General features: G+C 61.5%; 1 protein-coding gene across 4 annotated transcripts in view; it reads right to left on the bottom strand.

Annotated features, from left to right (window-relative positions):
* Positions 1-26,666, bottom strand: part of SH3PXD2A (SH3 and PX domains 2A) — a 232,798-nt gene that overhangs the window by 9,043 nt on the left and 197,089 nt on the right. For 2 of the 4 annotated variants that reach the window (XM_002718708.5, XM_008270470.4), the window contains 6 exons: positions 17,010-17,123; positions 13,715-13,798; positions 9,371-9,488; positions 5,490-5,827; positions 3,721-3,770; positions 879-998 (listed from right to left, as the gene is read on the bottom strand). In XM_002718708.5, the coding sequence (XP_002718754.2) occupies positions 879-998; positions 3,721-3,770; positions 5,490-5,827; positions 9,371-9,488; positions 13,715-13,798; positions 17,010-17,123 (824 nt within the window). The remainder of the gene's footprint in view (positions 1-878; positions 999-3,720; positions 3,771-5,489; positions 5,828-9,370; positions 9,489-13,714; positions 13,799-17,009; positions 17,124-26,666) is intronic. The other 2 variants (XM_002718709.5, XM_051824141.2) reach the window with 1 other exon arrangement.

Raw genomic sequence — 26,666 nt, 5'->3', positions numbered from 1 at the left:
CCAACAAGCAAACTGAGTAGGTGGCCCAAGACCCTACTCAGCAGCCAGAGACGAGCCGGAATTTAAACCTCGGCCTCTGTGTCATCTCCTGGTCGGGGCACTCCCGCCCTCCACCTCCCTCTCCCTGATCCTCCAAGGCTTCGTGAGCCCCCTGGTCGGGCTGGCCTTCCCTCCCCTCAGCCGCTACGCCTGTGTTCCTGGGGTGGGTGTTCGGTGCAGTTTAAGTCAGCAGTTCACGATGTCTGCATCCCACATCCAAGGGCCTGGTTAGGGTCCCAGCTACTGTTTCCAACCCAGCTCCCTGCTGGTGTGTGCCCTGGGAGGCCAAGGTGATGGCTGAAGAACTTGGGTCCTTGCCATCCACGTGGGAGACCTGGGTGGAGTTCCAAGCTCCTGGCTGTTGCAGGCATTTGGGGGTATGAACTAGGGAATGGAAGAGCTCTGGCTCTCTGCCTTACACACACACACACACACACACACACACACACACACAGAGTTACGCTGTTGCTGGTCCCTACGGCCCACCAAGAATCCATATGTCTAGAAGACCCCCAGCCCACCCCGTCCCTGACTGGAGCCTGCATTCAGGACGGAGCGGCTCGGCCCCCCGCCCACCGCGGCCCTCCGAGTTGAGGCACCTCCACTTCCAGCTCCTCGTGGGCTCTGGGAGACGCTGAGCCGGCACTGTGAGCGGCTGAGGCAGGCATCCCAGCTGCGGCCCTGCGTGGTTTAGGGGGAACGCTCACGGCCGCGGGGCTCGTGTCTGTGCCCTTCCCGCCGGGCCCCCAGGAGCCTAGCCAGCAAGGCAGACAGTGGGAAATGCATCAGGCCCTTGGCCGCCATGAACCCAAGTCCTCGGCTTCCCGGCCTGGGCTCACCTCGGCCTTCTGGCCGCCCCGAAAGCTGATGCCGTCCGAGATGCACGACTGGAACTCGGCGATGGTGTAGTACTCCACCTCCACGGAAGGGGGCTCCGGGGGCTTCGGCAGCTGGAACCCCTAAGGTGGACAGGCACGCGGTGAGCAAAACCCACCCTGTGAGGCGGTAATCGGGCAGTGACTGTCCCCAACAGCCTGCCCTCCAGAGACTTAAATCCTATGTAAGGGGTGGGGGCGGTGCCATGGTGTAGTGGGTAAAGCCCCCTGCAGTGCCGGTTTCCCATATGGGCACTGGTTCAAGTCCCGGCTGCTCCACTTCTGACCCAGCTCTCTGCTGTGGCCTGGGAACGCAGTGGAAGATGGTCCAAGTCCTTGTGCCCCTGCACCCACATGGGAGACCCGGAAGAAGCTCCTGGCTCCTGGCTTTAAATCGGCACAGATCCGGCCATTGCAGCCAGCTGGGGAGTGAACCAGCGGATGGAAGACCCCTCTCTTTTTCTGTGTAACTGACTTTCAAATAAATAAATAAATCTTAAAAAAAAAATCCTACATAGGAGTCCCTTGGGGCTTGTCTCGGCTGTCACGACACTCCCTGCTCACCCAGGACTGTCCCCTTGTGTCTGGGGGTCCAGTTTTCAGATGCCTTCATGGCGACGTCCCTAAATACACATGAAAAGGCAAAGTGCTCTAACAAATCCTGGGTGTAGCCTAGCGCCCTGCAGAGAGGCGCACCACCATCCCAGAGTCCAAGGGTGCCGGCTGTGGTGGGACACGGGCAGCAGAGGCAGGGCAAAGGGGCACAGCTTTCCCTCAAGGGGGTGGGCGCCTGTGGGAGCAGTGGGTTGGGCAAGGAAAGTCTGGTCCTTATGATGGTGCCAAAGTTTGTCCTCCTTTATACAAAGTGGTTACAACAAAACAGTTGGGGGGAAAAAAGAGGGTGGGAGTAAGGAGGGGAAGCAGCGGTGGTGCAGCAGGAAGATGGCACGTGGCCCTGTTGGATTCCAGACCCAGCCTCTCACCAGCCACGTGGCCCTGGGCGAGACCTGAGACCTCTCTGAGCCTCAGTTTTCTCATCTGTAAAATGGGACCAGTTAACAAGGCCATGAAGAGGATCACCAGGATAGCATCCATCACTTCTGACCCTGCCACAGGGGCACAGGAGGAGCCCGGTAAACACAAGCTGAAGTCAACACTCTAGAAACGTCTTCCAAGCTTTCCTGGCCTGAGGCTCAGCACCCCCTAACCCCCCCAGTTGAAAGTGAGCTGCTCTGGGTCAGAGACAACGAGGGTGGGAGGAAGCTGGTTTCGAGGGGCCGTGTGAATCAGCCTATTTTCTCAGCCCCACTGCCTGGCTCTGAGCTGTGCCTGGGAGCAGATGCAGCCCGGCCCAGCCCAGCGCAGCCCCCGGGGCAGGCAGGCGTAACTGGAAACAGCAGCCCTGCATCTGCTAAGCGTGGAAGGAACCACCCTCCTCCTGCCGAAATCAAGTCTGCCTGAAAAGAATCAGCCAGGGCTAAGTGGTAAAGGGCGAGGAGGATCCACTGTGCAGCTGTAAAACCCAAGGGGGAAGAAAGAAACCCCACCAGGGCCTCTGGCTGGGGCGAGAAGGCCTCCTCCCCAGGGACCAAGTCTTCCGAAACCCTGCCGTGCGGAAGACCTACCCTGCGTGGACCGAGAACTCCCTCCAGGGCTGCTGTCGCTGACCTCGAGCCCAGACACAGCCCGTCCCTCACATAAACCAACTGACTCAGCCTCAGGATAGCCCCGTATCAGGGGGTGGCCAGGGCTGTCCCCATCTTAGAGATAAGGAAATGGAGACCTCTGGAGGCTAAGTGGCTGGCCCAGCATCTCTCAGCTCCTGAGTACCAGACGTGGAAGACAAAGCTGTGCCTCGCAGGCCCAGGGCCCCCACCTGTCCCCTGCATCCCACTGCTCCCCCGCGGCAAGTCTTTGGTCCAGCGCTCTAAGCTTGCCACCAGCATTGTGGCCACCCCAGGCCCTAGCCCCTGCCTGCCTGCAGGTCTGGGCACCTGGACACCCCGCCCACAGGCCCCAGGGAGCTCAGCAGCCTTGACCCTCTGTAAGCCTGGGCATGAACGTGAGCCAATCCTCGTGACTCACTGTCCCCATGGAGGACGCTCAAGGGTCAGCCCTGCCCTCTGAGGCTCTGGCGTCCACCACATCCGTCAGGCATCGCGGAACAGGGCAAAACCAAAAGGCTTCCAAGCTAACATGGACAGCAGCCCCATTTCCAGCCCCTGCCAATGCCCTTTTGGACACTCCTGCCGGCCAGTCTAAATGTTTATGTCTGCCAGCTCAGCGGCTGGGATGGATTTATTTAGCTTGGGAGCGCAGTGCATTTCCGATTATAAACTGTCTAGCCACCGGGGGCGGGCGTTTGGCACAGCAGTGAGGACACTGCTTGGGACACCCACATCCCACATTGGAATGCCTGTTCGAGACCTGGCTCCTCCACTTCCCATCCAGTTTCCTGCTAATGCAGACCCTGGGAAGCAGCAGACGAGGGCTCAAGTTTGTGGGTCCCTGCCACCCATGTGGGAGAGGCTGAGTTCCAGACCTCTGACTTCAGCCTGGCTCAGCCCTGGCTGTTGTAGGCATTTGGGAAGTGAACCAGCAGGCTAGGAGGTCTCTGTCTCTTCAAACAAAGTGAAAATAAATGAATAAAACTTGAGACAGCTAGCCAGGACCCCAGAAAGGCTGGGCCCGCAGGCTCCTGCCCCAGCTCCACAGGCCGGAGAGGCTCTTGGGCGGGCAGCCCTTGCTCCGGCCTGCTGCAGCACAGCCCAGGCAAGGACAGCGGGCAGGAAACTCAGTCACATACCAGGCTGGACTCCCTGCGGGGCGGAGGCCTCGTCCTCAGGTTCGGGGAGCCTAGAAGAAGAAACAGGGGTTCAGCCGCTGGGCCACAGAGCTGCCACCGGCCTTCCCTAGGTGTGCCCAGTGTTAGGCAGGAAGTCAGGACTCAGGCTGTGTGTGAGGGGCCTGAGGAAGACAAGGCACCTGCAGGAGCTCCCCGGGAAGCAGCCCAGGACTTTACACTACAAGGTCCCACCCACACCCCGGTCACTTCACTGGAGTCTCAGCACCACGTGGGTTCCCCGGCCTGATAACACCGAGCAGTGAAACCTGAACATCCTTCCTCCCGGGCAGGCGCCCCTGCCCTCAGCCAGGTGGGCTCCCCAGTCTGACAGCACTGAGCAGTGAAACCTTGGGAGGGATCTCACCTGATTCACACTCAGCAACCTTTGTCCTGAGAAGAGGGAGGAGGGGGAGGAGAAAGGCAGAAAACACTGGATCCCTTTCCCTTATAAGCCCCAGTCTGAATACAGAACCACACACTCAACTCGGCTCTCTCCCGAGCCGCCTGTCTGGCCTGCCAGGTGCATTCCCTCCGTTAACCATGTAACCTTGCTTTCCCCAGTTTGAGTGACTGGGCACTCTCTCTTGGTGCTGTCCCATCTGTTCTGATGGGTACCCTACCCCATTACACCTTGCTACCTTGCTCACCACTTCTGTCTCCCATCTGAAGTCTTTCTTGCATGAAGACAAGAACCTATCCCACCCATCGCCACTAACACTAGGAGGCCCGTGCTTCTGGCAAGCATTTATGGGAGTGCTGGCGCTCGGCATCACGGCAGGCCTTGGTTGGGCTGCTCTGGTGTGCTCCAGGACCCCTTTAGAGGATCTGAAATCTTGCATGCTTTTTCAAAGTGTACAGATGTGGGCATTTTTGAAGGTTAAGTGTGCACAGATTTCAAAGTCGGGAGCAGAGACCACATCTAGTTTTGGCTCACAACCATGGCTTCAGAAGCCAGCGCAAGGTCAGGCAGCAGGGGAGATACCCACTGTACCTGTCCCAACCGGTTGCCTAACAGCTTTCAGGCCCTTCACCAACCTGAGTTCACAGCTAAGCTCAAAAAACCACCACCTGGCTCCAGGTTTTATAAACAGCTGGACAAGAGAAGCTGGTCTCCCACAATCAGCTCAGTTTAACCCTCAACCAAGGGCGCCGCAGGGCCAGGGATGGAATGGGCCCGCGAGCCCAGTCTCTCCTCTGAGCACGGAGGGCAGTCTCCAAGAAGCCTCGTGGCGGACATTGGGGAAGCCCCCATGGCCCAGTCTCTCAGGTTTCCAGAAACGGGGGAAGGCAACGGGGAGGAGCAGCAGAGGCCAGACAGGTGTTCTCGCGGGGGCTGTGGCTCTGCAGGCAGGGCCACCGCTCACCCAGGGCAGTGTGGCCGCTTTTAAAAACGAGCCACACGTCACCCGTCCGGATCTCAAGGTGCTCACTGCAGAGGAGAATGCGCCTTGCTCTTGGGACACGCTTATCTCGCGTGACCATTCCTGGCTCTGCTTGGGAGAAGGGGGCGCAGGCAGCCGCAGCCCCGGGGAGTTTACCTTCAGCTGAGGGGAGCAGAGTCGTCATACTCCCCTGCCTTCACTCCTGTGACGGGCACGGGACGCGCGGACAGTGCGAGGGTCAGGGGTGGGCAAGTAGCTCGGGAAGAAGGGGCGGGGGCTTTCCTTACAGCCCACGCCCAGGCTGTGCCGAGCTCTGCAGGAGGGCCACCAAGCTCAGAGGCCACTTACTGATCTGGGCCCTCTGAGGGGCGATCCTGGCCACGGCCGGGGAGCCCTGGGCCAGCTTCGAAAGCGTCCTCTCGGGGACGCCCAGAGGGCTGCCGTTGGAAGCGTTGCAGAGGATGGGCAGGCTGATCTCCTTCTTGGCAACGGGGGCCTCGGGGCCCTCCCCGTCGGCGGGGGGCGTCTCCTTGTCCCCGGACGCCTTCTTGTTCAGCAGGTTGCTGATCTCCATGATGTTCCCGATGATCTCCACCGGGCCTGCCAGGTTCTTCTTGCGGGCCGGCAGGTCATCTTTGGCCTTCTTTAGGTAGGAGGCCGGCGCCCAGCCTTCTTTGCCCAGGTATCTGTGGGTGCACAGGGCCACACGGTCACTGCAGCACTGATGCCTGACCTCACGCCCCACTCCCAGGCCCTAGTCTCCACTTGGCCTCGTCCCGCTGAGCCTTCTCGGCCCTACTCAGGATGCGGCTTGGCAAGCCAACTGCCCGGGGAGCACCGGGAGGTGGGCAGGCAGACACCGCTCGGGTTCCTCGGCTTTGCCTGATCCCTCTTGGTGTGGCCTCTCATTCTGCAAAAAACGTGGGATCTTGAGACCTGACTTTCAAATTTTGGGTTGCTCAAAAGGTCGATGTCACAACGGCCTGCTACCTCCCAGTCACTTAAGGGTAACGCTGAGGACAGGGGGAGGCGTGAAAGTGGCATGGGGAGTTCAACGCCCTGGGAAAGGGGAAGTGACGTCAGAGGCAGACGCCCTGTGCACGGCTCAGGTCCTTCCCCTGCAGCTCAATTTTCATCTCTTCCATGACAGGGAGGGAGGGAGGGGCTGGTGTCGTGCAGTAGTGGACAAAGCTGCCCCCCCGAACATGGGGACAGGTTCGAAACCTGGCTACTGCACTTCTGATGGAGCTCTGTGCCAATGTGCCTGGGAAAGCAGTGGAGGATGGCCCGCCTTGGGACTGCACCCACGTGGGTGACCCGGAAGACGCTTCTGGCTTCAGCCTAGTCCAGCCCCAGCTGTTGTGGCCATCTGGGGAGTGACCCAGCAGACAGACAAGCTGTCTTTCCCCATCTCCCTCTAACTCTTTGAAATAAATCTAAAAAAAAGAGCATCCAGGACACATTGAAACCAAGATGTCCACAGAGAAGACTGCCCAGGGCACAGCTGGTCCACTGCAGGCCGACAGTCCAGGCTCACAAACAGGCTCGGCCGGCAGCCCAGTTAGGGGGCAAGGACAGAGCGCCCCCCAGGTAAACTGGGTGCAACTGGCTGCTTACCAGTTAGGAAAAACAAGTGAGCGAGGCCCTGGCCGCACGCACATCATATAGCGAAATTCAAGAGGGAGAGAGGAAAGAGAGGAAGTCGTGAATATGTAGTCATGGGGATGGAGAGGGTCTTTCTAGGTGGGGCTCCAAGAGCAGGACGTGCAAATGAAAAGACTAAAGCACAAGACGGTAAAATTAAAACCACCGCTATGGTAAAACCAAAACAAAACCAAAAACTCAAACAAAAGCAAAAGGCAAATGACAGGGCTGACTTAATTTCTGGCGATTCGGCGACTTCTTCAAACGAGCGTTTCCCTTTTCGCTGTGGTCCGGCTGTCGCTGGCCAGCGCCCCCAGGTCCCGGCTGCTACGGCCCATCTGCTCCCTGGGACGCACCAGGCTCTCCCTCCCAAGGTCCCCTTATTCTTGACCCTGATCCGGGTGCTCTGAAGGACAAGCTGGTCATGCCACGGTCGGAGAGCCTGGGCCAGCCTGCAGATGGTCCTCTCGGGGGCACCCAGGGGACTGCCATGGGAAGCAAGCCCTGGGTGCTCATTAGGGGAAAAGGACTGTGGGAGCCGGAGTCCCCACCCACTGAGCTCTGCTGGAAAGCCCAGGGGAGAACGGCACTGCTGCTCGCATCACAGGGACGTGCAGGCGGCCTGCCTGTCCCAGCTCACCTGTCGGGCTCGGAAGGCAGACGCAGTGGTCAGGGAGCTGTCCCCGCTCCCTGACATAATGGGATGCAAACAGAAGCAGGGAGGGAACAACCCATAAGGATGTCTGTTCTTCCTGTGCGCCCACAGCCGGGGCTCCGAGAAGCAGAGCCAGCGGCAGCCATCACCCAGCGTGGCTGTTGGCAGCAGCTGGTCCACAGCCGGGTGGTCTCGTGTCTCAGAGGAAGCTGTGTTCCTAAGTGCACGCTCCTGAGCTGTGGGGAGAGGGTCTCCCAGGGGGGACTGCGAGGGAGGAGATGTGACACCCAGGCCTGCTTGAGCCCCGGGGGCTCCCGTTCAAAGCCCTGGCACTCCTGATAACATCAGACCCCAGCAGAGCACGGCAGGGAAGGCAGGAGCCGCTGTGTATCCTGGGCAGGCTCTGCTCACATCTGCTTTCCAGCTCGGAGCAGGGAATGGCTCCAGAGGGAAGCTGGCTGCAGAGGGAGGGAGTGCGAGGGGTAGGGGTGTGTGCGTGGGCGCGTGCATGCGTGTGTGTGTGTGTGCGCGCGCGTGTGCGTGCGCAGGGATGGGGGAGGAGGAGAAAGACAGGAAAGGAGGATCAACACAGAGCCTGGAATGCTGGGAAATGGCATATTTAAGGGGGTGTCTGGCAGCCTTCTTAAGGTGGAACCTTCTCAGCAGGGTTTTCTCCGTTCTAGCTCCCACTGGCTCAGGGACTAGGCCATAGGAACAAGAGGTGACCGGAAGCAGCTCAGGGGGACTCCGCAGGTCATTTAAAAAAGTACAGAATAAAATAAAAAAATCACAAAGCAGCGTTGTACACAGCTTCCAGGCAAGGGGGCTTGGCCAGAGGCTGCTAGATGCTTGCTGGCCTGTCCACGTCGACTCACGGTGGCCAGATTTGGGGGTCGGCTCTAGCTCCCACTGCCCAGAGAACACGGAAGTCCAGGGACCTGGTCCCATCGCACCAAGCGCGACAGAAAGGGCCACCTCAGCCCGTCTGTGTTCTCGAGGCTTGCTAAGGCTCAGTCCCATGTAGCCTGTGGCCCCCTGTCCTATTCCTCAGCACACAGGAACCTCTCCAAAGGCAAGGCTGCGGTCACGGGGGACCACAGCACGGTCCTGGCCCCTGCGGGAGGCCGCTCAGAACACATGCCCCGCCCACAGCAGGTCCAGGGCTGCCCCGCGTGGCCAGTGCCTTGGGCCACAGGCAGATGAGAGAAGCTGGGCCGTGTGCCCACTCAAGGGGACTGTGAGTTTACAAAGACCAAGTCCCCATGGAGGGGAGGTCTCGGCCAGGTAATGGCGCACGACGCCCACTGGCTTGCCTTTGCTTCCAGCGGGAAGCTCCCATGCCCCATCCCAGGTGAGTTTCTGAGTCCTGGGAGATGGGGAGGGCAGGGGGAGGAAGAGGCCTCTGGTGGCCCGAGCTGGGCTGGGCTGGGCTGGGCTGACTTCTGCCTCAAACTCCCGACCAGCCCCACAGGAGGGACCTGCATCTGTCAGGGACACCCAGGCCCCAGGCCCAGCCCCGCGGACAGCAGAGGCTGTCCTGGCAAGGCTGGTGGATGCCAGCGCTCCAGGCAGCTCTCGCCGCAGAGCAGGCCGGACAGCCAAGGCCAGACACAGCAAACCAGACGCAGATGTGCTGAGCTCTCCTGGCAGACACGCGGGAAGGGGATGCACCACCGCCTGCGAGCCGAGCCGAGCCGAGCCGAGCCGTGGCCCCTGTCCCAGCTGCGGGGCTCAGCCCTGCTGTGCGCATCCCAGGAAGCAAGCTGCAGGCTCTGCTGGAGCCTTCCGGCCGTGCAGAGCCCGGGCAGCCAGCCCACGCAGCTGCTGCCAGTAATGACCTGCCGCCGGGTAGCCATGGTCACTCTGCACGTGGCTCTGCTGCCCAGGGCCCCGGAAGTGTGCTGTCTCCCTCCTCTGCTGGGGCTCCTACCTGATGTACCACCAGCCCTCCAAGTTCTTCCGGATCACCTCCACAGTGACGCCCTTCTCGAAGCCAATCTCGTCCTTGCTTTGGCTGGTGTACGGCTGCACAGTGACATACTTCTCCTCTGGGGGTGGCCAGGGTATCGAGGAAGCAAGAAAGCCAGATTACTCGAGGCCAGGGTGCAGGTACAACTTCCTGCCTCCGCCTCCCGCCCTGGCCTTGCTCAGCTGCTTGTCAAGCGCACAGGGTCAGCTCTGGCTTTTCTGGCGGAAGGGAAGGGCCAGACCTCAGGGGTGGGGATGGGAGGGCAGACAGGCAGGGGCCGCCGCTGCGCCCAGCATGTGCCTAAGTCACTCAGGACCCCCAGGCTGCCCCGCGAGGCTCTGGGCAGCATGGAGTTGGCTCTCCCAGCCTCATGAGACACAGAAGCTGCCAGGGCCGAAGGCTGGGTTAGGAGGAAATGGCTTCTCGCGGGGTCCAAGTCGGGAGCCAACGTTGGGTACCCCCTGAATGACCTGAGGCTCCTGCATGCCCCTCCTAGGAAATGGGGGCTTCCACCTGGTCCCAGACGCACTCTCAGCTTCCTCCGCCTGCCAGGCACCCACCCGGGGAAGGCCACCCCGAGGGGATGCTGTGGAACACATGCACTTTGGCCAAGCGACCGTGGGAATGCAAGACACCACACTTGGGCGGGGCCAGCGTGCCTCCGGGGCCAGCGTGCCCAGCTGAGGCTGCTCTGCCCTCCTGGTTGGGACTCCAAGGTCCTGGTTCAGGGTTTTCCCAAGGCACCAGGCTGGGGCGCCCGTGGCATCACGGAGGGAGCTGGGGAGGCCTCAGCACCAGGGCGTCCCACTAGGCTCCTCTTCCTACACTCAGTCCCCCAGGGAGGCACCGCACTCGGGGTGAGACCGCTCAGGGCTCAGGGAGCAGCAGAGGTGGAAGGGGAAGATCCAGCCACCTGGCCGTGCCCTGCAGGAGGGTCAACTTGACCGTGATGCCTTCCCCTTCTGGCTGTTCCCCAGAGGCTGACTGCACTGCTGAAGATAAAGGCAGGGGTGAGTGAGCTCAGCAGGGGTGAGTGAGCTCAGCGTGGAGAGAAGCCAGCCCCCAAGACGCCTGCCGGGCGGCGACAGCCACCCCGGACTGCTGGCAGGACGCTGCCGGGCAGCTCGCCTGGGCCTCCTGCAGCTTCGGGGGAGGTTGGAGAAGAGGCCGTCTGTTCATTCTCCCCTGGATTATCAGGGTCCTGTCCGCAGCCCCGCGCTGGGCCCAGATAGCAGCCTCCCTTGGGGCGGAAGCAGCTGTCCGGCTGGGCTGGGCAAGGGATGGATGGTTTGCTGGCCAAAGCCCAAACCCAGAGGGTGAGTGCTGCACCTCTCTGCGGCCCGTGCCCCTCCCTTGCAGGAGTTCTCAGCAGGGGCTGAGGAGGGTCTTGCTCCCGTGGCTCCTGCCCGGCCGGGGTCACTGCCAAGGCCGTCTACGAAGGCTGCTGGGCCAAGCCAGACTCTGACTCGGGCTCTGGAGGCGGCTCAGGGCTCTCCCCGCCTGTTCCTGGTCCTGCTCCATTTTCCAGTGGGGCACGGCCAATCCTGGCCCAGGCAGCAGCCAGAGGGGCAACACCAGGCGCTGGGAATCCAGGGCTCTGAGGTTAGGGCGAGGCGAGGCCTGGGCTCCACATTTTGCCTTTGTTCCTGCCGGGCTATTTTTACAAGCCTGTGGTTCGAGCAGGAAGCCATCATTAAAGTTTTCCTAGGCAAGGTTGCTTGTGCAGAGAGAGAGGACAGCCCCTCTCATGGGAAGATTACAGGATCCCTGCCCTGATGTGGGCTCAGCCTCCCAGATCTTCCAGGCCCAAGCCTGCACAGCTACCAGGGTGTGTGTGGCGGGCAGTCTCGAGCCATGGAGACACCTGCTGTCTTCCGCCTTCTCAGAGGAGCTGGGGGCAGAACCGGGGCTATCGGTTCCAGGCAGTAACGTTGAGCTGCTCCAGCTAAAGGCCTCATGGTCTGGGGCCCTGAAGCTGTGGCCACCACGGCTGTCTGGGAGTGATGCCTTCCTGGTCAGAGGCTCGTCCTGCCCTGCTCACTGCACAGGTTTCGGGCAGGAGGGGGCGGAGCCAGGACAGGCAGAGCAAAGCCTCCTGGTACTAGATTTCTGCCCCAGCTGGCTGGGACAGCAGAAGATGAAGACACCTCCAGGGACATGCCCCCCCCTGGGGGGGGTCTCAGGTGGCCCATAGGACCAGCAGAGACGTCCTCCGTCAGACGTAGCAGTGGGGGCAGATGAGAGAAAGCACAGAGGTGGAGGCGTCCTCAGTGGGCGACTGAGTCACTCAGGTGGCTCAGGGTGCCCACGGTAAGAGACTCCCCCCCACACACTTAGGACACGGAGGGAGGGAGGGAGGGAGGGAGGGAGGCCGTGAGCTCTGGGCACCCTGCTCTGCTGAGGGCTGGCCAGGCAGCTGCCGGGTGCCCAGTGGGGTGGAGGGAGGTGGACGGGCCTGTTTTGGTTTAGGAGGCAGGGGCCGGGAGTCCTAGTTTCCAAGCCACAAAAGCCTCCTCTTTCCACACACTTTCCCCTCTGTCAGCAGTCTCCGGGGCCCCCTGCCACAGGCGGGCTAAGGGGATGAGGAGAGGGGCAGGGGGATCAGGGCTTCCTCTCGCCCCGTCATCCGGCGAGCTGTGCACTGCCTGCCTCTCTGCCTGCTCCACGGTTACCACCGAGCATCTCCCAGCCAGCTCTCCGCAAGGGCCCCTTGGCTTCCTGACTCAGCTTAGTGCAGAGGGCAGAGACTTGGATTGCGTGGGTCTCTTATTTACAAGGTACAGGGAGGCCACGAGCCTGTGCTTGCTTGCGTTGGCTGTGTCTACACACATCGAGTGGCCTGCCACTGGCACTCCCTCCCCTGTACAGACCCGGTACGAGGGTTTGGGTGCAGGAAGCTGTGTGAGTTCTCGTGGATGCTGCTGCAGGTGCACGTGTGCTGCTAGTTGTGTGCAGAAAGCGTCTGTGAGCACACAAACAGCACGCACATGGCTCAGACTACTAGCAGCTGCATGCCTGGAATTACGTATGTGTATTTCTGAGTGCGTGCCCAGGCTGCAGGTGTGAGCTGTGTGTGTGTGTGTGTGTGCATGTGTGTGTGTTTGGGGGAGGAGTATCGGGGTCATACCTGTGGTCACCAAGGCAGGCCAAACGTTAGTCCCCACTGTGCTTCTGGGCCAGCCTCCTGCAGTGTTACCCCTCCATTCTAACTTTAGAGTGGCCTTAGATTTACATGCAGCTGGGAGGGTTTCTATAACTTGCCCTCTGCCCTGCATCAGCTCTCCCCCCGACCCCCCCGGGCCAGCCCACGCTCTGCCCTCAGCCCAAGCTGGGCTCCTCAAGGCCCGTGCTCTGGCCTGGATGCTGAGCTGCCATATGCTATGGCCACCCGAGAGTCCTGGCTTCCTGCTGCCTTGGGCTGGGGCAGACACCGGCACACACACTCTCACTGTCATTTAGAAACACACTCGGAGGGCGGGGTGCGTCAGGGGCACCCCTGTGCTCCAGGAGGGCCAATGCTGAGGACACGCCCTTGCGGGAGACGGCCAGCAAGGAGCACACACAGTCTGCTCCCTGAGGCGCAGGGGCAACCGGCCACCCACCGCTGGCCTTGGGGCCTGCAGCTGCTTAGGGGTTTGTCCAGAGACCCAGCCCTCCTCTCCTGGCTGTGGGAAAGGCCCTGGGCCAGAAAGCTCCACACCCGCAAACATCTCAGGTCCCCATCAACCTGGGGCTCCCCAGGAATCCTCTTCACCAGGCCCCTCCTGAAGCCCCTGGAGCTGGTGCTCCCGGCTGGGCCTGACACCTTGGCAGAGCTCGGTCGGGCTGCACCCTGGTGCCAGGCTCACTTCGCCTTTGCTCTGTGTCTACTTTCTGCAGGGATGGCTGAAGCAGGAGGGAGAGGGCTGGTCCCTTCCGCTCTGCTCCCAGGCAACTGTTAGAGCAGCTTGGCCAAGGGGGCCCTTTCTCAGAAGGCGGCCGTGGAGGATGGGCAGGGTGGGTGGGCAGCTTCCTTCACCTGTAGCCTACGGGCCCTTCCTTAGAGACCCCTCCTCCTTTCTGGGAGACCCCCAGCTGTGTCCCCAGCCCCAGGACACCGGCAAGCCAGAGCTTCCCCCTGTGCCACCCGGATTCCCAAGCAGCCCTTGTACAGTCCCGCCCCCCAGCCGCAGGAGGCGAGAGAAGAGACTGGACCCAGGCTCCGGGTGAGTGAGGAGGCCGTGGGCGGAGCACAGCACGCACACAGGAGGGGCGTTAGTGAGAGGCGAGAGGCAGGCGGCAGCCGCGGGGAGGAGAACCGGTCACCTCGGCTGTGCTGCCTGTTGACCATCCCGCCCAGGGTCCACCGGCGATCCAGGCGCCGCAGATGGGCCTTGCGTCTCTTGGACACTGGTGTGGGAGATGGCGATGGAGCACGCGGCCAACGGGAACCGGTGGAGAGAATGGAGATGAAGATGAGATGGGATGGAGGGGAGGGGAGGGCAGGGGTGGGACGGAGGCTGGGGAGCCCCCACTGCTGGGTTAGCACCACAGGGACTGAGCCAAGGGCACACTCCAGCTGGAGGGGCCGACCTGCCGGGTGATGTTATGCCCGAGAGCCCAGGAAGGGCTAAACAGAGGTAGAGAGGGGCCCGGGCTCCAGCCTGGTGCTGCCGGGCAGTCCTCGGGATGGAGAGCTCCCGTCCCCGTCTCACTGGGGCTGGACCAAGCGGCAGCCCCCATGCCTGGACCTGCACCCACCCACTGACTAGGAACGTGCTCCCGTGACCAAGTACCACCGGGGAGGAGCAAGCACTTCTAAGAGACCTGGAAGCCCCTGAAGTGGGCACGGGGCTCTACCCACTCTGGGCGTCTTATGCTTTCTGGCTCGTCCTCACTGCATGCTGAGAGCAAGGGCTTGGCCTCGTGTCTCTGTCATGGGCTGTGTCCCCGGCCATGTCTGCCAAGAGGAATACACATGGGCAGGAGCCCCAGGCCCTGGCCCCACTCCTCCACTCAGGTCCTCCATGCAGACTTGTGATGTCAGAGGTCTCGTCTGCCCAATATTTCGCTGTCTGAGCCCCCTTTTGCCTGTAGCACGTTTTCTGGGGGTGACCACCTGCATGGTCCTTTGGTGGCCGCTGCCCAGTTCTAAGCTCCTCTACCCCTACACACCTCAGCTCCAGGGGCCCCAGCCTTCTGATGGGACTCTTGGGTAGAGAAGACCCTGCCCCACCACCTGATGCCACCAGGTGAGCTGCTGGCTGCCCCTGTCTGGGGAGTGGAAGCAAAGCCAGGAGTTAGGGTGCAAGTGTCCAGGCACGTCTGGGCCAAACCCACAGAGGCCTTCTGACCTGCCTCTTGTGAGCAGGGCGCCTGGGCAGAGGCCAGGAGGTGGGGGCGGCAGTCAGGCCCCACAGTGGCCACCTGTGTGCCCTGGGAGGCAGCTGGCTACAGGGCCTAGACTCTCACCTGGGCCACTGCTCTCCTCCCTCCTCTGCTCACAACAGGCAAGGCCACAAGAGGGGAGACAGCTGGCAGGGCCTGGTGCCTGGGCCTCCGTTCACTAGTAGAGCAGCCGTGCGGACAGCCATGGTCCAATGCCAGCCCACCAAGAAAGAAGACAGGACCCTGCCAGTGGCTCTGGGTCACAGGCCGGGAACTGGGTTCGAAGCTTGGCTCTGCCACGAACTAACCTCAGCTCGAGGAGGTAACAGACTTCTCTGGCCTCCACGTCCCCACCTCGGAGAGGAGACGGATGCCACAGTTCACTAGAGCACCTGCAAATGTTGGGCCTGCTCTCATCACTGTGGTGAGCAAGAGGCCCTCAATGCCTACACCCGTGGCAAGTATTTCTGAACCCCATGGAGCACACGGGGCTTCAACAGAGACACAGATGGACACCAGAGCACCTGGCAATGCAGGTAAACCAAACAGCCAACTGGCTCTTGTCTGTGCCCAGCACCAAAGCCTGAGCCGTTAGGAAAGCTTTGACAGGACGGGGGCTGCCCATCTCTGCCTACAGGGCCCAGGGGACCAACACGAGATGGCCACAGAGAGGCAAACAGGCTGGGCTCATCTCGGCTGCTGGCACAGACTGGCAGACATGGCACAGTAGTGGGGGGCCCTGGGTGGAGTGCCCAGCCCTGAGCTCTTCTGTAGACCTGGGCACGAGATGCCCACAGGTGATGATGGAGTCTGCAGCTACCCAAGTGCGGTCAGAAGTTCTGCCAGACCAGAGGCACATGGAGGAAAGCCGATGACCCTGGGTGCACATGTGTGCACGCACACCCTTCCTTCCATGACCCCACCAGGGGTAAACTCCTCCCCACTACCTGGCTGTTGCTTATTCCATGCAGTGCACCCACTCCCTGCTCCGTCCAGGTTGGCATGTGGGCCCTCCCATGTGCTGGACTCCAGCCTGCTCGGCACCAGGCCCTCCGCCACCTACCCCCCATCTCTGCTTCGACCTTGGGCTACAGCCTTTCCACACACAGGCTCCTTGAGCTGAGCACAGAGCCGTGTCCACAGCTCACAAGCAAATGCATCATGCAGAGGTGTGTGGCGCTGAGGCCCGTAAACAACAATGACCAACCAGGGTCCCAACCCAACCCAACCAGGACAAGCACAAAACTCCCCTGGTTGGAGAAACAGAGACGGGGACAGGGTCCTCCCAGGGGGAGCAGGGACCCTTGGTACACCTGGTGTTCTGAGTGCTACTGTTTCTGAGAAGCCCTGGTGCGCCAGGCAGAACACGAAACTGGGGGGCAGGGGAGCCTGCAGCCGGTGGGCAACCTGGGCCAGACCAGAGCAGGGTGCAAGGGAAGCAGAGTCTGGGATAGGGGTGTAGACCTGGTCCAGGGCTGAGGGAGCAGCCAGAACCAGGAACCCTGTCACTGGCTCTGGTCAAGGGCTGAAACCCAGTGTGGACACGGGAGGAAGGGTGGGGCCCCGCTGGCCAGCCCAGTCACTGCCATTTCGGGGAAGGATAAACATGGAGCTGGCGCTTGGCTATTGACTTTGGCTGGGGCCGGGGAGTGGGGGGAAGGAGCGGCCTGGAGGTGGCCTTACCCCAGGGGGGCACCCTCTGCCTCTCAGACACGTCCATCTCAACCGTCCCCATCGACTGTCAGGGAACGACTTGCTGCTGCCAGGCCATGGGAGGTGTGGGAGGCCTTAGGAGAGGCAGCCAGGAACCAGGGGTGGCCCAACATCCAGGGCTCGGCGGTGCGGCCAGGCCAGAGCCAGCTCGGGGCAGAGCCGGGCACTTTGAAGAACAAGGAGAAAGACGCAGAGAAGCCTCACAGAGCCAGAGCTAATCACAGGCTGACTGTGCCGGGCCTGGCCGGGGCCGCCGAGTGCTGGCTCACAGACCTGCCCTGTCTGTGCCTTGGCCAGGCAGGCACCCCAGGAAGGGGAGAGGCCTGGCACGGGAAGGGAGCTTGCGGGGGCTCAGTGAGGCAGGAGCCCAGGGACGAGGCTGGGATGTGGCCCAGCTCCCCTTGGGACTTCTCTTGTGTTTAGGGAGAAGCGTGGGAGAGAGGTCTTGAATGAGACTGACTCCAGAGGTGGGCAGCTGCCCCCCCCGCCCTCCCCTCCTTGTGAGCCCGCAGGACCTCACCTTCTCCCGTCTTGGAGGTGCTGATGTCCGAGTCGTCCCGAGTCCCATTCTGCGCCTCCAGGTAGGTGGCAGGGACCCAGCCCTGCTCCTCAGAGGTGCTCACGAACCACCAGCCTGCAGAGGGGACAGAGACAGCGGGGCCATGAGAGCCGAGCAGAGGTGGGCTGGCGCTGGGGTGGGGCAGAGGGCAGGGCCTGGCCAGGTCCAGTCTTGGAGAACCTGGTTTCTTCTCAGGCAGGAAAGACCAGCGCATGCCCTGAGCAGAAAGGGCCTGATGCAAGGTGATCCACACCGAAGTTTAACGAGAAACATTTTTAAAATGGATCAGAAACAAAGATGCACCCGGCATGTGACAATCAGTTTGTGGGAAAGGCCAAGGGAGCCCCGGTCAGCCTCAGAGACCAGCCAGGGTCTTCAGACCCATCGGGACCGCAGGTTTGGCCGGAGGCATCCAGGCACGGAGGTCTCGTGGGCCTCCTCAGAGCGTCCTATCCTGGGCACAGGTCAGTGGCACTTCCCACGGGACGAGAGAGCCACAGTTGCCCTCCCCAAGCTGTGGACACCTCACCCCCAGCACACAGGCACAGCGGCGCGTGCCACCCCCACCCTCCCAGGACAGCCAGCCATAAGGCTCATTCATGTTCTCTGCTCACTTGCTTGTTCTTTCAACACCTAACTGAGCCAAGTGCTGCAAGCCCGCGGGGCCTGGGAGCCCCTGGCCATCCCTGAATCCCTCTCAGAAGCCTCTCTCCCTCACGACCCCCTGGTCCCTCCCTCCTGGCCACTGCTCCTCTGTCCCCTGGTAACCCGGCACCAGCTGGCTCTCCATTCCCATCAGGAGACCCCAGGGCTCCCACGGGGCAGCACTTGGGGCCCCGGCACCGTCCACCTAAGGCCTGATGGCCGCCATGAGGACGCTGGTGGGGAGGAGAGGAGAGGCCTCCCACTGAAGGGGGACCTCGGGGCCTTTTCCCTTGGGACCCAGGGCTCACCCCCCAGGTCTTCAGTTCAGTGCCCCCTGCCCTGCACGGCACACCTGGGTTTGCTAACAGCCTCTGTTCCGGTCCCGAATGTGCTTGGTCGTTGTCCCCTTCTGAGGGGCTCCCCCAACCCTCTGCTCGCACTGCAAAGCCCCTGGAATGCCCAGGGCCAGGGTCTGGACGCTCAGGGTCAGGCCTGTTTGGCTCAGGGACCTCAGTGAGGTCATGACCTTTGGGGGTCTGGGTTTCCTCTAACGTAGAGGGCCGCTGGCTCCAACACCATGGCCCAGAGCCCCTGTGGGCTGCTGCCATGGACCATAGGCCCTGTCCAGTCCTGCCTGGGGTGGGAGGGGGAGGGGCAGTGGAACCCCCTCCTACCAACCCCAGGTCTATGGCCCTCTGCTCCCTGTGGCCACCTCCCTCCCCTAAGCCCTGCCAACCCCAGTGAGCATGGCCTTCGCCCGATAGCCCATGTAAAAGTGGCCTGGGCCAGTGAGTCACATCACTGTAGTCAAAGAACCAGGGACAAGCCCCTGATACGGGGGAGGCGCTGCCATGAATCTAACCTCAGCTTCTCCCTCCTGCTCCCAGCCTGTGTCTCCCGAGATCGCCCGCTTCCCAGACTGCCCAGGCCACCTCCAGCCGTGTTTCTGTCAGGACAACGTATGCAGGTGAATGAGCCGCCACGGCACAGAGTGACTGGCACTAGACCACAAGCTATCAGCTGACCCAGGCGAGCCACGTGGGGCAGTGGGGCCCTGGCTGAGCGAGTGCGCAGCCCTGCAGGACCTTGCTTGGCAGGGCGTCTCCAGTGGAAGAGGCCCAGGCCAGTTCCGAGCCCTCCGCCCCAGAGGCCTCGAGACCCCCTGCGCCGGGCCCACAAGCCCAGACTGGAAGAGGGCAGGCAGGCTTCATGTGCACACTGAACAGGTCTCTGGGCAGATGAAGAAGGGGAGTTTGACCTCTGCATAGGTAACAGCTAAAGTTACTGAGCATCCTACGGGGAGGCAGCTGGTAGCCAGAGCCGGGCCGGGGGCTAGCGGACACGCCTCCGACATCCACCAGCACTGCCTGGCTTTCGGGCCTGGAGAGGGTGGTTAGAGTACCACACACCTGCACTCACTCTACCTCTGGCTGACAAGATGGATCCGGGCGGCTTGTGGCAGCGAGAATTCAGGAAGGCTCTGGATCACGCTCGGAGTGTCAAGTGGCCTCAAGAACCAGCTACAGAGGCGGAGGGAGGCTCCCTCTGGAGCCAAGGCTGGGCTGTAGGAAGTGGTTCCTGGCACCTGGGGAGCCCCGGCTGACCTCTGCTCACGCCTTGGACATTCCACTGCTCCTTGCACTCACACCCGTGGGGAGCAAGGCTGGGAGGACCGACCGCATTTCGCTGACATGGCGGGAGGGCTTTGTCCACCTCCGTGAGCCAGCCTCTGAACTCCACGGGCTCTCCAGAGGTCCCAGGCCCTGTCTCCTCCATGAGGAGGTTTCACAGAAACGGCTGGAAGGAGGCAGAAGGCCAAGGGCTGGCCACTTGGGAAGTCAATTCCCGTGTCTTTCACCGAAGCTGTGTGGGTGTGGGCCACCTTCCTCTCACCCACAGGTGCTTGCAAATTCTGAGCCTGTCACACACGGGACCATGGGGAAGGCAGCCCAGAGGAGCACCCCACCCTCCCGGAAGCCCGGATCTCAGTGGCTCAGCTGCTAAGCAGCCATGGCCAAAGACGAAGCAGCAGTAGGCTCTGGACTTGGCAGGAGTCTCCCCCTTTTCCTAGCCTCTAGGGGAGCACTCAGGATCCCACAACTCAGGGCCACCTGCTCTCCAGCGGATGCTGGCTGCAGGGCAGGGCACCGGCTGCCCCACTGCAGGCCGTGCCTCACCTGACTGCCTCCTGGGCCACCCGCAGGGGCACCTGCAGCCATCCCCTCCTGCTGATCTGGAAGCTGTCGGGACTATGATGGTTCAGGGTCTGCTCTGACCCAGGCAAGCTCCTTAGCACTCACACGGGAACTCTGAGGACCTGAACCCTGCATCCCACATGAACTGGGCACCGCAGGGGGCACACTGGGGAGGCAGCCTGAGGATCAAGTCAATAAAGCAGCAGCGAAGCCGAGAGATGCAGAGTGAGTCGGCACCTGTTTGTGTCATGTCAGCTCCTGGTTCCAGGTGTGCTACAGCTGGGCCATCCCACTGGACTTCCTCCTTGTCACGAGCCAAGGAACTTTCTATTCTTGTTAGTTAACTGGGAGCTGAGCTTCAATCATTCGCCAAGAGCAGCCTCACTGCTACCAATCCTGATGGTCACCGAACACCATGACCGAAGGTCGTCTCCCGCTGTGAGGCAAGACTTGGAGACAAAAGTCAAGTGGACACCTGGACTATAGGTCTTGGCAGCTGAGGACGGGGGCCTCCCGCCACTCCAGGCAAGGAGTCACTCCCCGAATTCCTGCTCACCACGGTCATCCTCAAAGCACGGTCATCCCATTGCTCAACGCGGAGTCACCCTCGGGAGGCTCTTACCCGACTTCCCAGCCCCAGGTCTGCACACCAAAAGCACAGTTGGGGTCACACTGCAACCAAACCCTTCCAAAACTCACCCCCAAAGCCATGTTCCAGTGGGCCACGGCAGTGCCCATGATGCCTGGCCTCAGACATAACCCTTCTTCCCTGGAGACAGATCCCCCAAGTTCACCATCAGTGGGAAACACAGGACCATGTGCTCCAGGGCCATGTGGCTTGGAATTGTGGGTCTCCCTGAGGATCCCCCCACTCCAAGGTGTGCCCCCTGCCAGGGCCACCCTCCGGAACAGTCGCCTCCTCCCTGCTGGTCTGCACGGGAAACGTTCAAGGTTTCTCAGGAAGGCAGGTGACTTGAGAGGTCTCACTGTCATCTAAGACTTAGATCTCCCGAGAGTCAGAGCCCCAAGGCTTCCTTGGTAGGGGCAACGGAGGCAGCCCCCTCCGTGGGCACAAGAGGGCCTGTGGGATGCTGGGTGTGTGGGGGATATCCACTGCAGGTGATCCCTGCCCTATAGGGGACTCTCTCCATCTATCCCACCTGGGCTTGCCTTTGTCCAGGGCAAGTTCCCCAGGCTGCCGGCCTCTTACCCTCGCCTGGCCCTCTGCACGGATCCTGTCTCCTTGACTCCAAAGGCCTTAAAACTCCAGGTTTCAGGCCCCTTTGCTGGGAACATCATCTCCTGCTTCACTCTTGGGGACCTTTCCATGTACAGGTTACTTCCTCCCACGCCCAGAGCCAGGTGTCAGATGGGTCTGCTCTCATAGGCAGCAAGGGAGCTTCCTCTCCTCTCTCTGCCCCGAAGGCCTCGGCATGCAGGAGGAGCCGGACCAAGACCAGAGGGCAGAGGCACCCACTGGGCAGGTACCACGAGGTTCTACACCTCCCGCTGCTGCATGCCCCAGGGATGTGCCCAGGGCTCGAGTCTGTCCGATTTCACATCACCGATTCAACTAGAAGCTGCGGGGGCACTTGGGCCACATGGTCTGCCAACCACCAGCACGTCCTCAGCCCACGACAGCAACTTAGGGTCCCGCACTCCAGCCATGCTCCCAAGGCTCGAGCTTTACAGCGTCACCCCCTCAAGGCCTTCCCTGGGAATGCTAGCCTGGGCTCCTGCTCCAGCCCCGACATGTGCGGGGCGGGGCGGGGCGGCTGCCAGTCTCAGGTCCCTCCTGCGTCAGATCCTCCCCGAGCCAGAGATGACAGCTACAGATAAGAGCCTGCCACTGGCTTGACTGTGGGCACCTCCGCCACGGGAGACGAACAGGTCCCAACAGCACCTGAACGTGGGCAGAGGTGCCCAGCTGCCCCCACGAGGACCTCCCCGGAGTCCTGGGAGCAGTCACACAGCGGCCTCTCCCAGGTGCCAGCGGCTCTGACGTCAGCTGCTGCGACGGCAGCGCCTGATCCAAGTCACTGATGCTCTGCTGAGGGGTACACAGGACCTGCACCTCTGGGTGTGGCCCACCAGCCGGCCCTGCGGGGCTCCCGGGCTCACCCCAATGGGGTGAGGGCCTTGCATCCCTTCCTACAGAGCACAGTTCTGTGTGCTGGGGGAGGTACAAGTTTGCCTCCGTGGAAGGCAGGTCATGCACACATACCCAGCTGTGTGGGGGTGGCACTCACGCAAGTGGGGACAGAGTCCTGCCTGTGCACGGACGCGTTACAGCCGGCAAGAACGGCTGGGGCCGAGAGGTGCGAAGCTCTTCCTGCCTGCACCACTTTATTCCCTCCCCGAGCATCTTGTGAGATCACAGATGCGGAAGCCAGGATCAAAGCCAGGAAGCCAGGCCCCGGCTGTCAACCCCCTACTTTGCAGCACCTCACGGTCTCCAAGAATCAGTCTTGTCCCGACTATAAGCCCCATAACTGCTTTGTCTCCAGGGCAGGGCTGAGCTTGCAGCCAGCAGCCTGGCAGATGAAAAATACCAAGGCATAGAGCAGCAGCGTGGGAGCCGGAGAACCGAGTCTGACTCCCTCCCTGCTGCCTGCTCCGTGGCCTCAGGAAAGGGCCTTAAGCACTCTGAGCCTCAGTTTCCTCATCTGTAAAATGGTCAGGACAACCTCGACACTGCGGGGATTAGGCAAGATGAAGAATGCCCCCTGGCACACAGCAGGCGCCCACTAGGCAGGAACCCAGGCCCAGGGCTACCTCTTAGGTTCTGCAAGTCCCTAGGGAGAGGGTCCCTAACTCCAAGCCAGTTCCTTAGCCCATTTCCTCGACCGGGTGGTTGAAGATGCAATAGCGCAACCCTGAGAGAGGGCCCCACGCACACCTGACAAAGCCTGCAGCCCGGGTCTCCAGGCCCAGCCTTCAGGGTTAAGCCCCAGCTGGGAAGTCATCTTTAGAGAGCCCCAAACTGGCCAGTACCCTGCAGGCTGCTTCCTGCAGGCCTCCCCTCCCATTAGGGCCACGTCTTCTTGGTGCCAGAGAGCCAGGGCCCAGCAGTTTCCAGGCAACAAGAGCCCAGACAGGGCAGTGCTGTCCCTGCCATATGCAGCCAGCCCTGCTCGATGGGCCTGGAACACACTCGTCCAGGGGCCAAGGACAGAAGACATCTGGCCAGTGTGTCCAGCTCAGGGCAGGGCGACCCCAATCCCCATCACAGCTGAGGAAGGAGCCCTCTCCGGGCCCCAGAGGCTAAAGCTTGGGCCCAAGGACCAGACCCTCCCTGTCTCCAGCCAGCATGGGTGTCAGTGGCCTGGCCCAGCAGCCTGAGCCGTATGTTTGAGTCTACCCGTTAAGCCCAGTCCAAGTCCTCCCTAGTGAGCTCTAACTGGTGCTGGCATGGTGTGGGGAGGGCTGGCAACAGAGAGAAACAGAGAAGTTGGGGGCCCGAAGCTCTAAGGGGGCTGAGCCTGCCTGGGGGCAGCAGGAAGCCACAGGCACTCCCAGGCCACTGCTGTCCCCAGGGTGACCAGGCCACAATGGCCTCCTTAAGGAAGGAGGATAATGGGCTCATTAGGGCCAGAGTGAGGCCAGCTGCACACAATTAGGATGTTAATAAAGTCCTCTGAGGTCACAGCTCAGCCTGGGACAAGGCAGCTGGCGGGGGTGGGGGACCCCTGCTCCTTCCTTTCCCTTGGAAACCCTCCAGACGCCAAGATAAGTCTTCCACACTCCCCACCCTCTCGGGCTGCTCCCTCCTGGACTTGGCCATGGATGCCTCTTAGCTGCCTCTCCCAGGCGAGACCTCAGTTGGGATCCTGGCTTCCCACCCATCAGGCTGGGTGACCTGGGACAGGGCAGCAGCCCTGCAGAATCCTATTAACTACTTCCGGGGCATTGTGCCTCGGAGACATGGCTGTGCCCAACCAGCTCTCCTCCCAGCAAGCATGCTCTGGGCACCGGGATGTGCCAGCCGCCTGGCAGGCAGGTGGGCGCACAGTGGACAGCGCACAGTCAGGATCGGGCCCTCCTCCCCCAGCACCTGGCAAGGGCTCGATGGTGTACTGGCTGCAGAGGCCAGCAGCAGTGGCCTGGGGCTGCAGGGCACAGACATGACGGGTTCAGAGGCAAGATGAGCCTCACCGTTCAGGAGACAACGTGCCTCCCACCACCGCCCTCACCAAGCACCCCAGTCTGCTGCCAGAAATGCCTCCACTGTGGCCCAGGCCTTGTCCTCCCCAGAAAGCTGCAACGTCCAGTATTCCCAAGCTCCTCCCTCGAGCAGGTTTGGAGGCGGGAACAGGGAGAGAATTTGAGTACCCGACAGGCACACTGAGAAGAGGAAGGGACCAAAGAGGGGCCTGGCCCTAGTGCCCAGGTCACCAGCACTGCCCACTTGGCCACACACACCTGGCTCCAGCTGGACCCTAAGGGGCTACTTCTGGCCTGGCCTCAGCCTGAGCCCTTCCCATGACTTTGGGGGCAGAGCTAAGGCTTCTCCCTGCAAGGAGCCAGAGAAACTGAAAACACAAGCTGCCCACAGCACGCGGCGCCTTTAAGAACAGCGAAAGGCTGCCCTTGCCGGGCCAGGCCTCCCCTGGTCAGAAAGCTCTGTTACCTGGGCCTCTCGCCAAGACACACTCCAGCTCGCAGCATGCGACCTCCTTGGTCCAAAGCAAACAGGAGTGGGCGAGGCTCCCCAGCCCTCCCATGGGCACCCACACAGCTCCTGCCCCTGCCTTCCCACCCCACCCCTCTGGTGCGACCCCTGACATCCACCCCATCACCACAGGACTGTCCCTTTCCCCGGAGGGGGCTCTGAGTCCACCAAAGCCCCAGAACCCTCCCTGGGCGCCTGGGGCCTGGATTCCAAGACCATTAGCACAGCTGCTACGTCACCATCTGGAAGGCTCTGTGGAGTCCATGGCAAGAAGACAGCAAGCACTGAGCTGCCGCCACCTCCTCCCACCCCGGCTCCAGCCTGCCCACCTCCCTGGACGGCTCAGAAGCCCAGCGCTGGGCTGGGGTCCAGCCAAGCACGCAGGGCGCTGGTGGGTCTGGGCGGGCTGAGGTCACAGGCGAGGCATCCAGAAGGCAGCTTGAGCTTTTGCAGGCAGAGCGGGGCCCACTAGAGAATGACAGGTAGAGGAGAAGAATGGTTTGGAGGACTGGCTGTAGCGCCGGGCTTCCTGGGGCTAAGTCCCAGCTCCACTACCTCCTTGGGCAGTCACCTCTCTCCTCATCTGTAAAGCACACCAGAGCAGTCCCGACATCCCCTGGGGCTACGGTAAGGATCAGGTGGAAGCACTCAGACAGAGCCGGAGTCGCAGCCAGTCTCTGAGAGTAAACACTAACATGGAAGGGCAAACCCCAGGGGATTCTCACGAATGCCCCCTGTGACTGATGCCAGGGCTGGGGTCTTGGGAGCGGAGCATCTCTTGCTGCTGTCGCTACTGTTTGGCCTTGACCTCAGAAGGTCTTTACTGAAAGCATGTGGTGGGTCTCTTCCTGTGCTGGCATGGGTGCGGGGACTACAGGGCCACACGGCAGAGCAGCAGAGGGACTAGTGGCTAGCTGCCCAGAGGTCAAGCCACTGCATAAGGATGCGTGTGGCAGGTGCCAGCGGGTGACCCATGCAGCCTGTGCCCAGGACATGGGGGGATGTGGCAGCAGGGATCCAATGCCTGCTGAGGCGAGTGCAGCTGTCCAGGGAATGGACTGAGTAGTCAGGGGGGGAATCTTCCAGAAGAGACTGGGACCAGCCCTCAGATGAAATCCAGAGAGGAGACGGAAAGGCAATACAACGGGAGGAGCAGCAGGAGCAAAGGCAAAATGTTAGGAGTTCACGTGGCTCAACTTTGTGCCACGGATTTTTCTAGAAGGAAACGAGAAGTGCATTCACCTCACAGCAACTGTCCTGTAGGAAACCGGTGATAAAGGCGGGTGGTGAGCCTGTGGCTCTTCCAGACAGAAGGTGGCACAGGAAGGAGACGGGAGAAAGCCAACCCTGACCAGGCAGGTGCATACCCTGAGAGGGGTGGGTGGGAGGGATGTGATGGAGGAGCGGGAGTCATGGGTGAGAAGGCAGGGAGGCGTGAACTCCGCGAACCGGGTCAGGAAGGTCCCAGTGTCAGAAGCAGAGCCCAGGGAAATCATCAAGACTAACACAAGGGGCGTCTCCCCTGCTGTTTGGGGCTAAGAGCGAGTGAGCAATGGGAGTCTCCTAACCAGGGCTGTGGGGGGCGGGCCCGGTGGAGGATTTGCTGGATCCCCACCACGGCTCCACGTGCAACCACAGTAAGAGGGCATTGGGACCCAACGTATCTGCTGACCAGTGGGGCACTCGCTCAGCGGCTGCAGGAGAAAGTCCCTCAGGTACCTGATGCCGAGTGCGGTCAGTGTCGGCCGCCTTGGAAGACAGAGCTAGGAGCAAGGCCAGCGCACACAAAGTGGGCACAGGTCCCGACTTTCAAAGAAAGAGGTGAAATCCAGGGTAGAGACCGGCAACCGCAGAGCTGGCCAGTCACGTACAATGTGGAGCCTCTCAAGGTGGTGCTGGCCAGATAGGAGGATGCACTTGGGGTCTATGGGTCTGGGGTGTCCCAGAGCCAATACCTACAGACCTGGGGTTTCCCTGGCACCCCAGGACCAGGGGCTGCAGGGCTGTGCTGATAAACCGACAGACAGACCAAAGACAACCCAGACGGGTGGCCCCGCTAGGAACCTGTCTTGTCGGGTGATTTAATCATCCTGGGATGAGGACAGG

This window comes from Oryctolagus cuniculus, chromosome 15 (assembly GCF_964237555.1).
Source record: "Oryctolagus cuniculus chromosome 15, mOryCun1.1, whole genome shotgun sequence".
Classification (NCBI taxonomy): domain Eukaryota; kingdom Metazoa; phylum Chordata; class Mammalia; order Lagomorpha; family Leporidae; genus Oryctolagus; species Oryctolagus cuniculus.
This window is presented reverse-complemented; position numbering and strand designations above follow the sequence as displayed.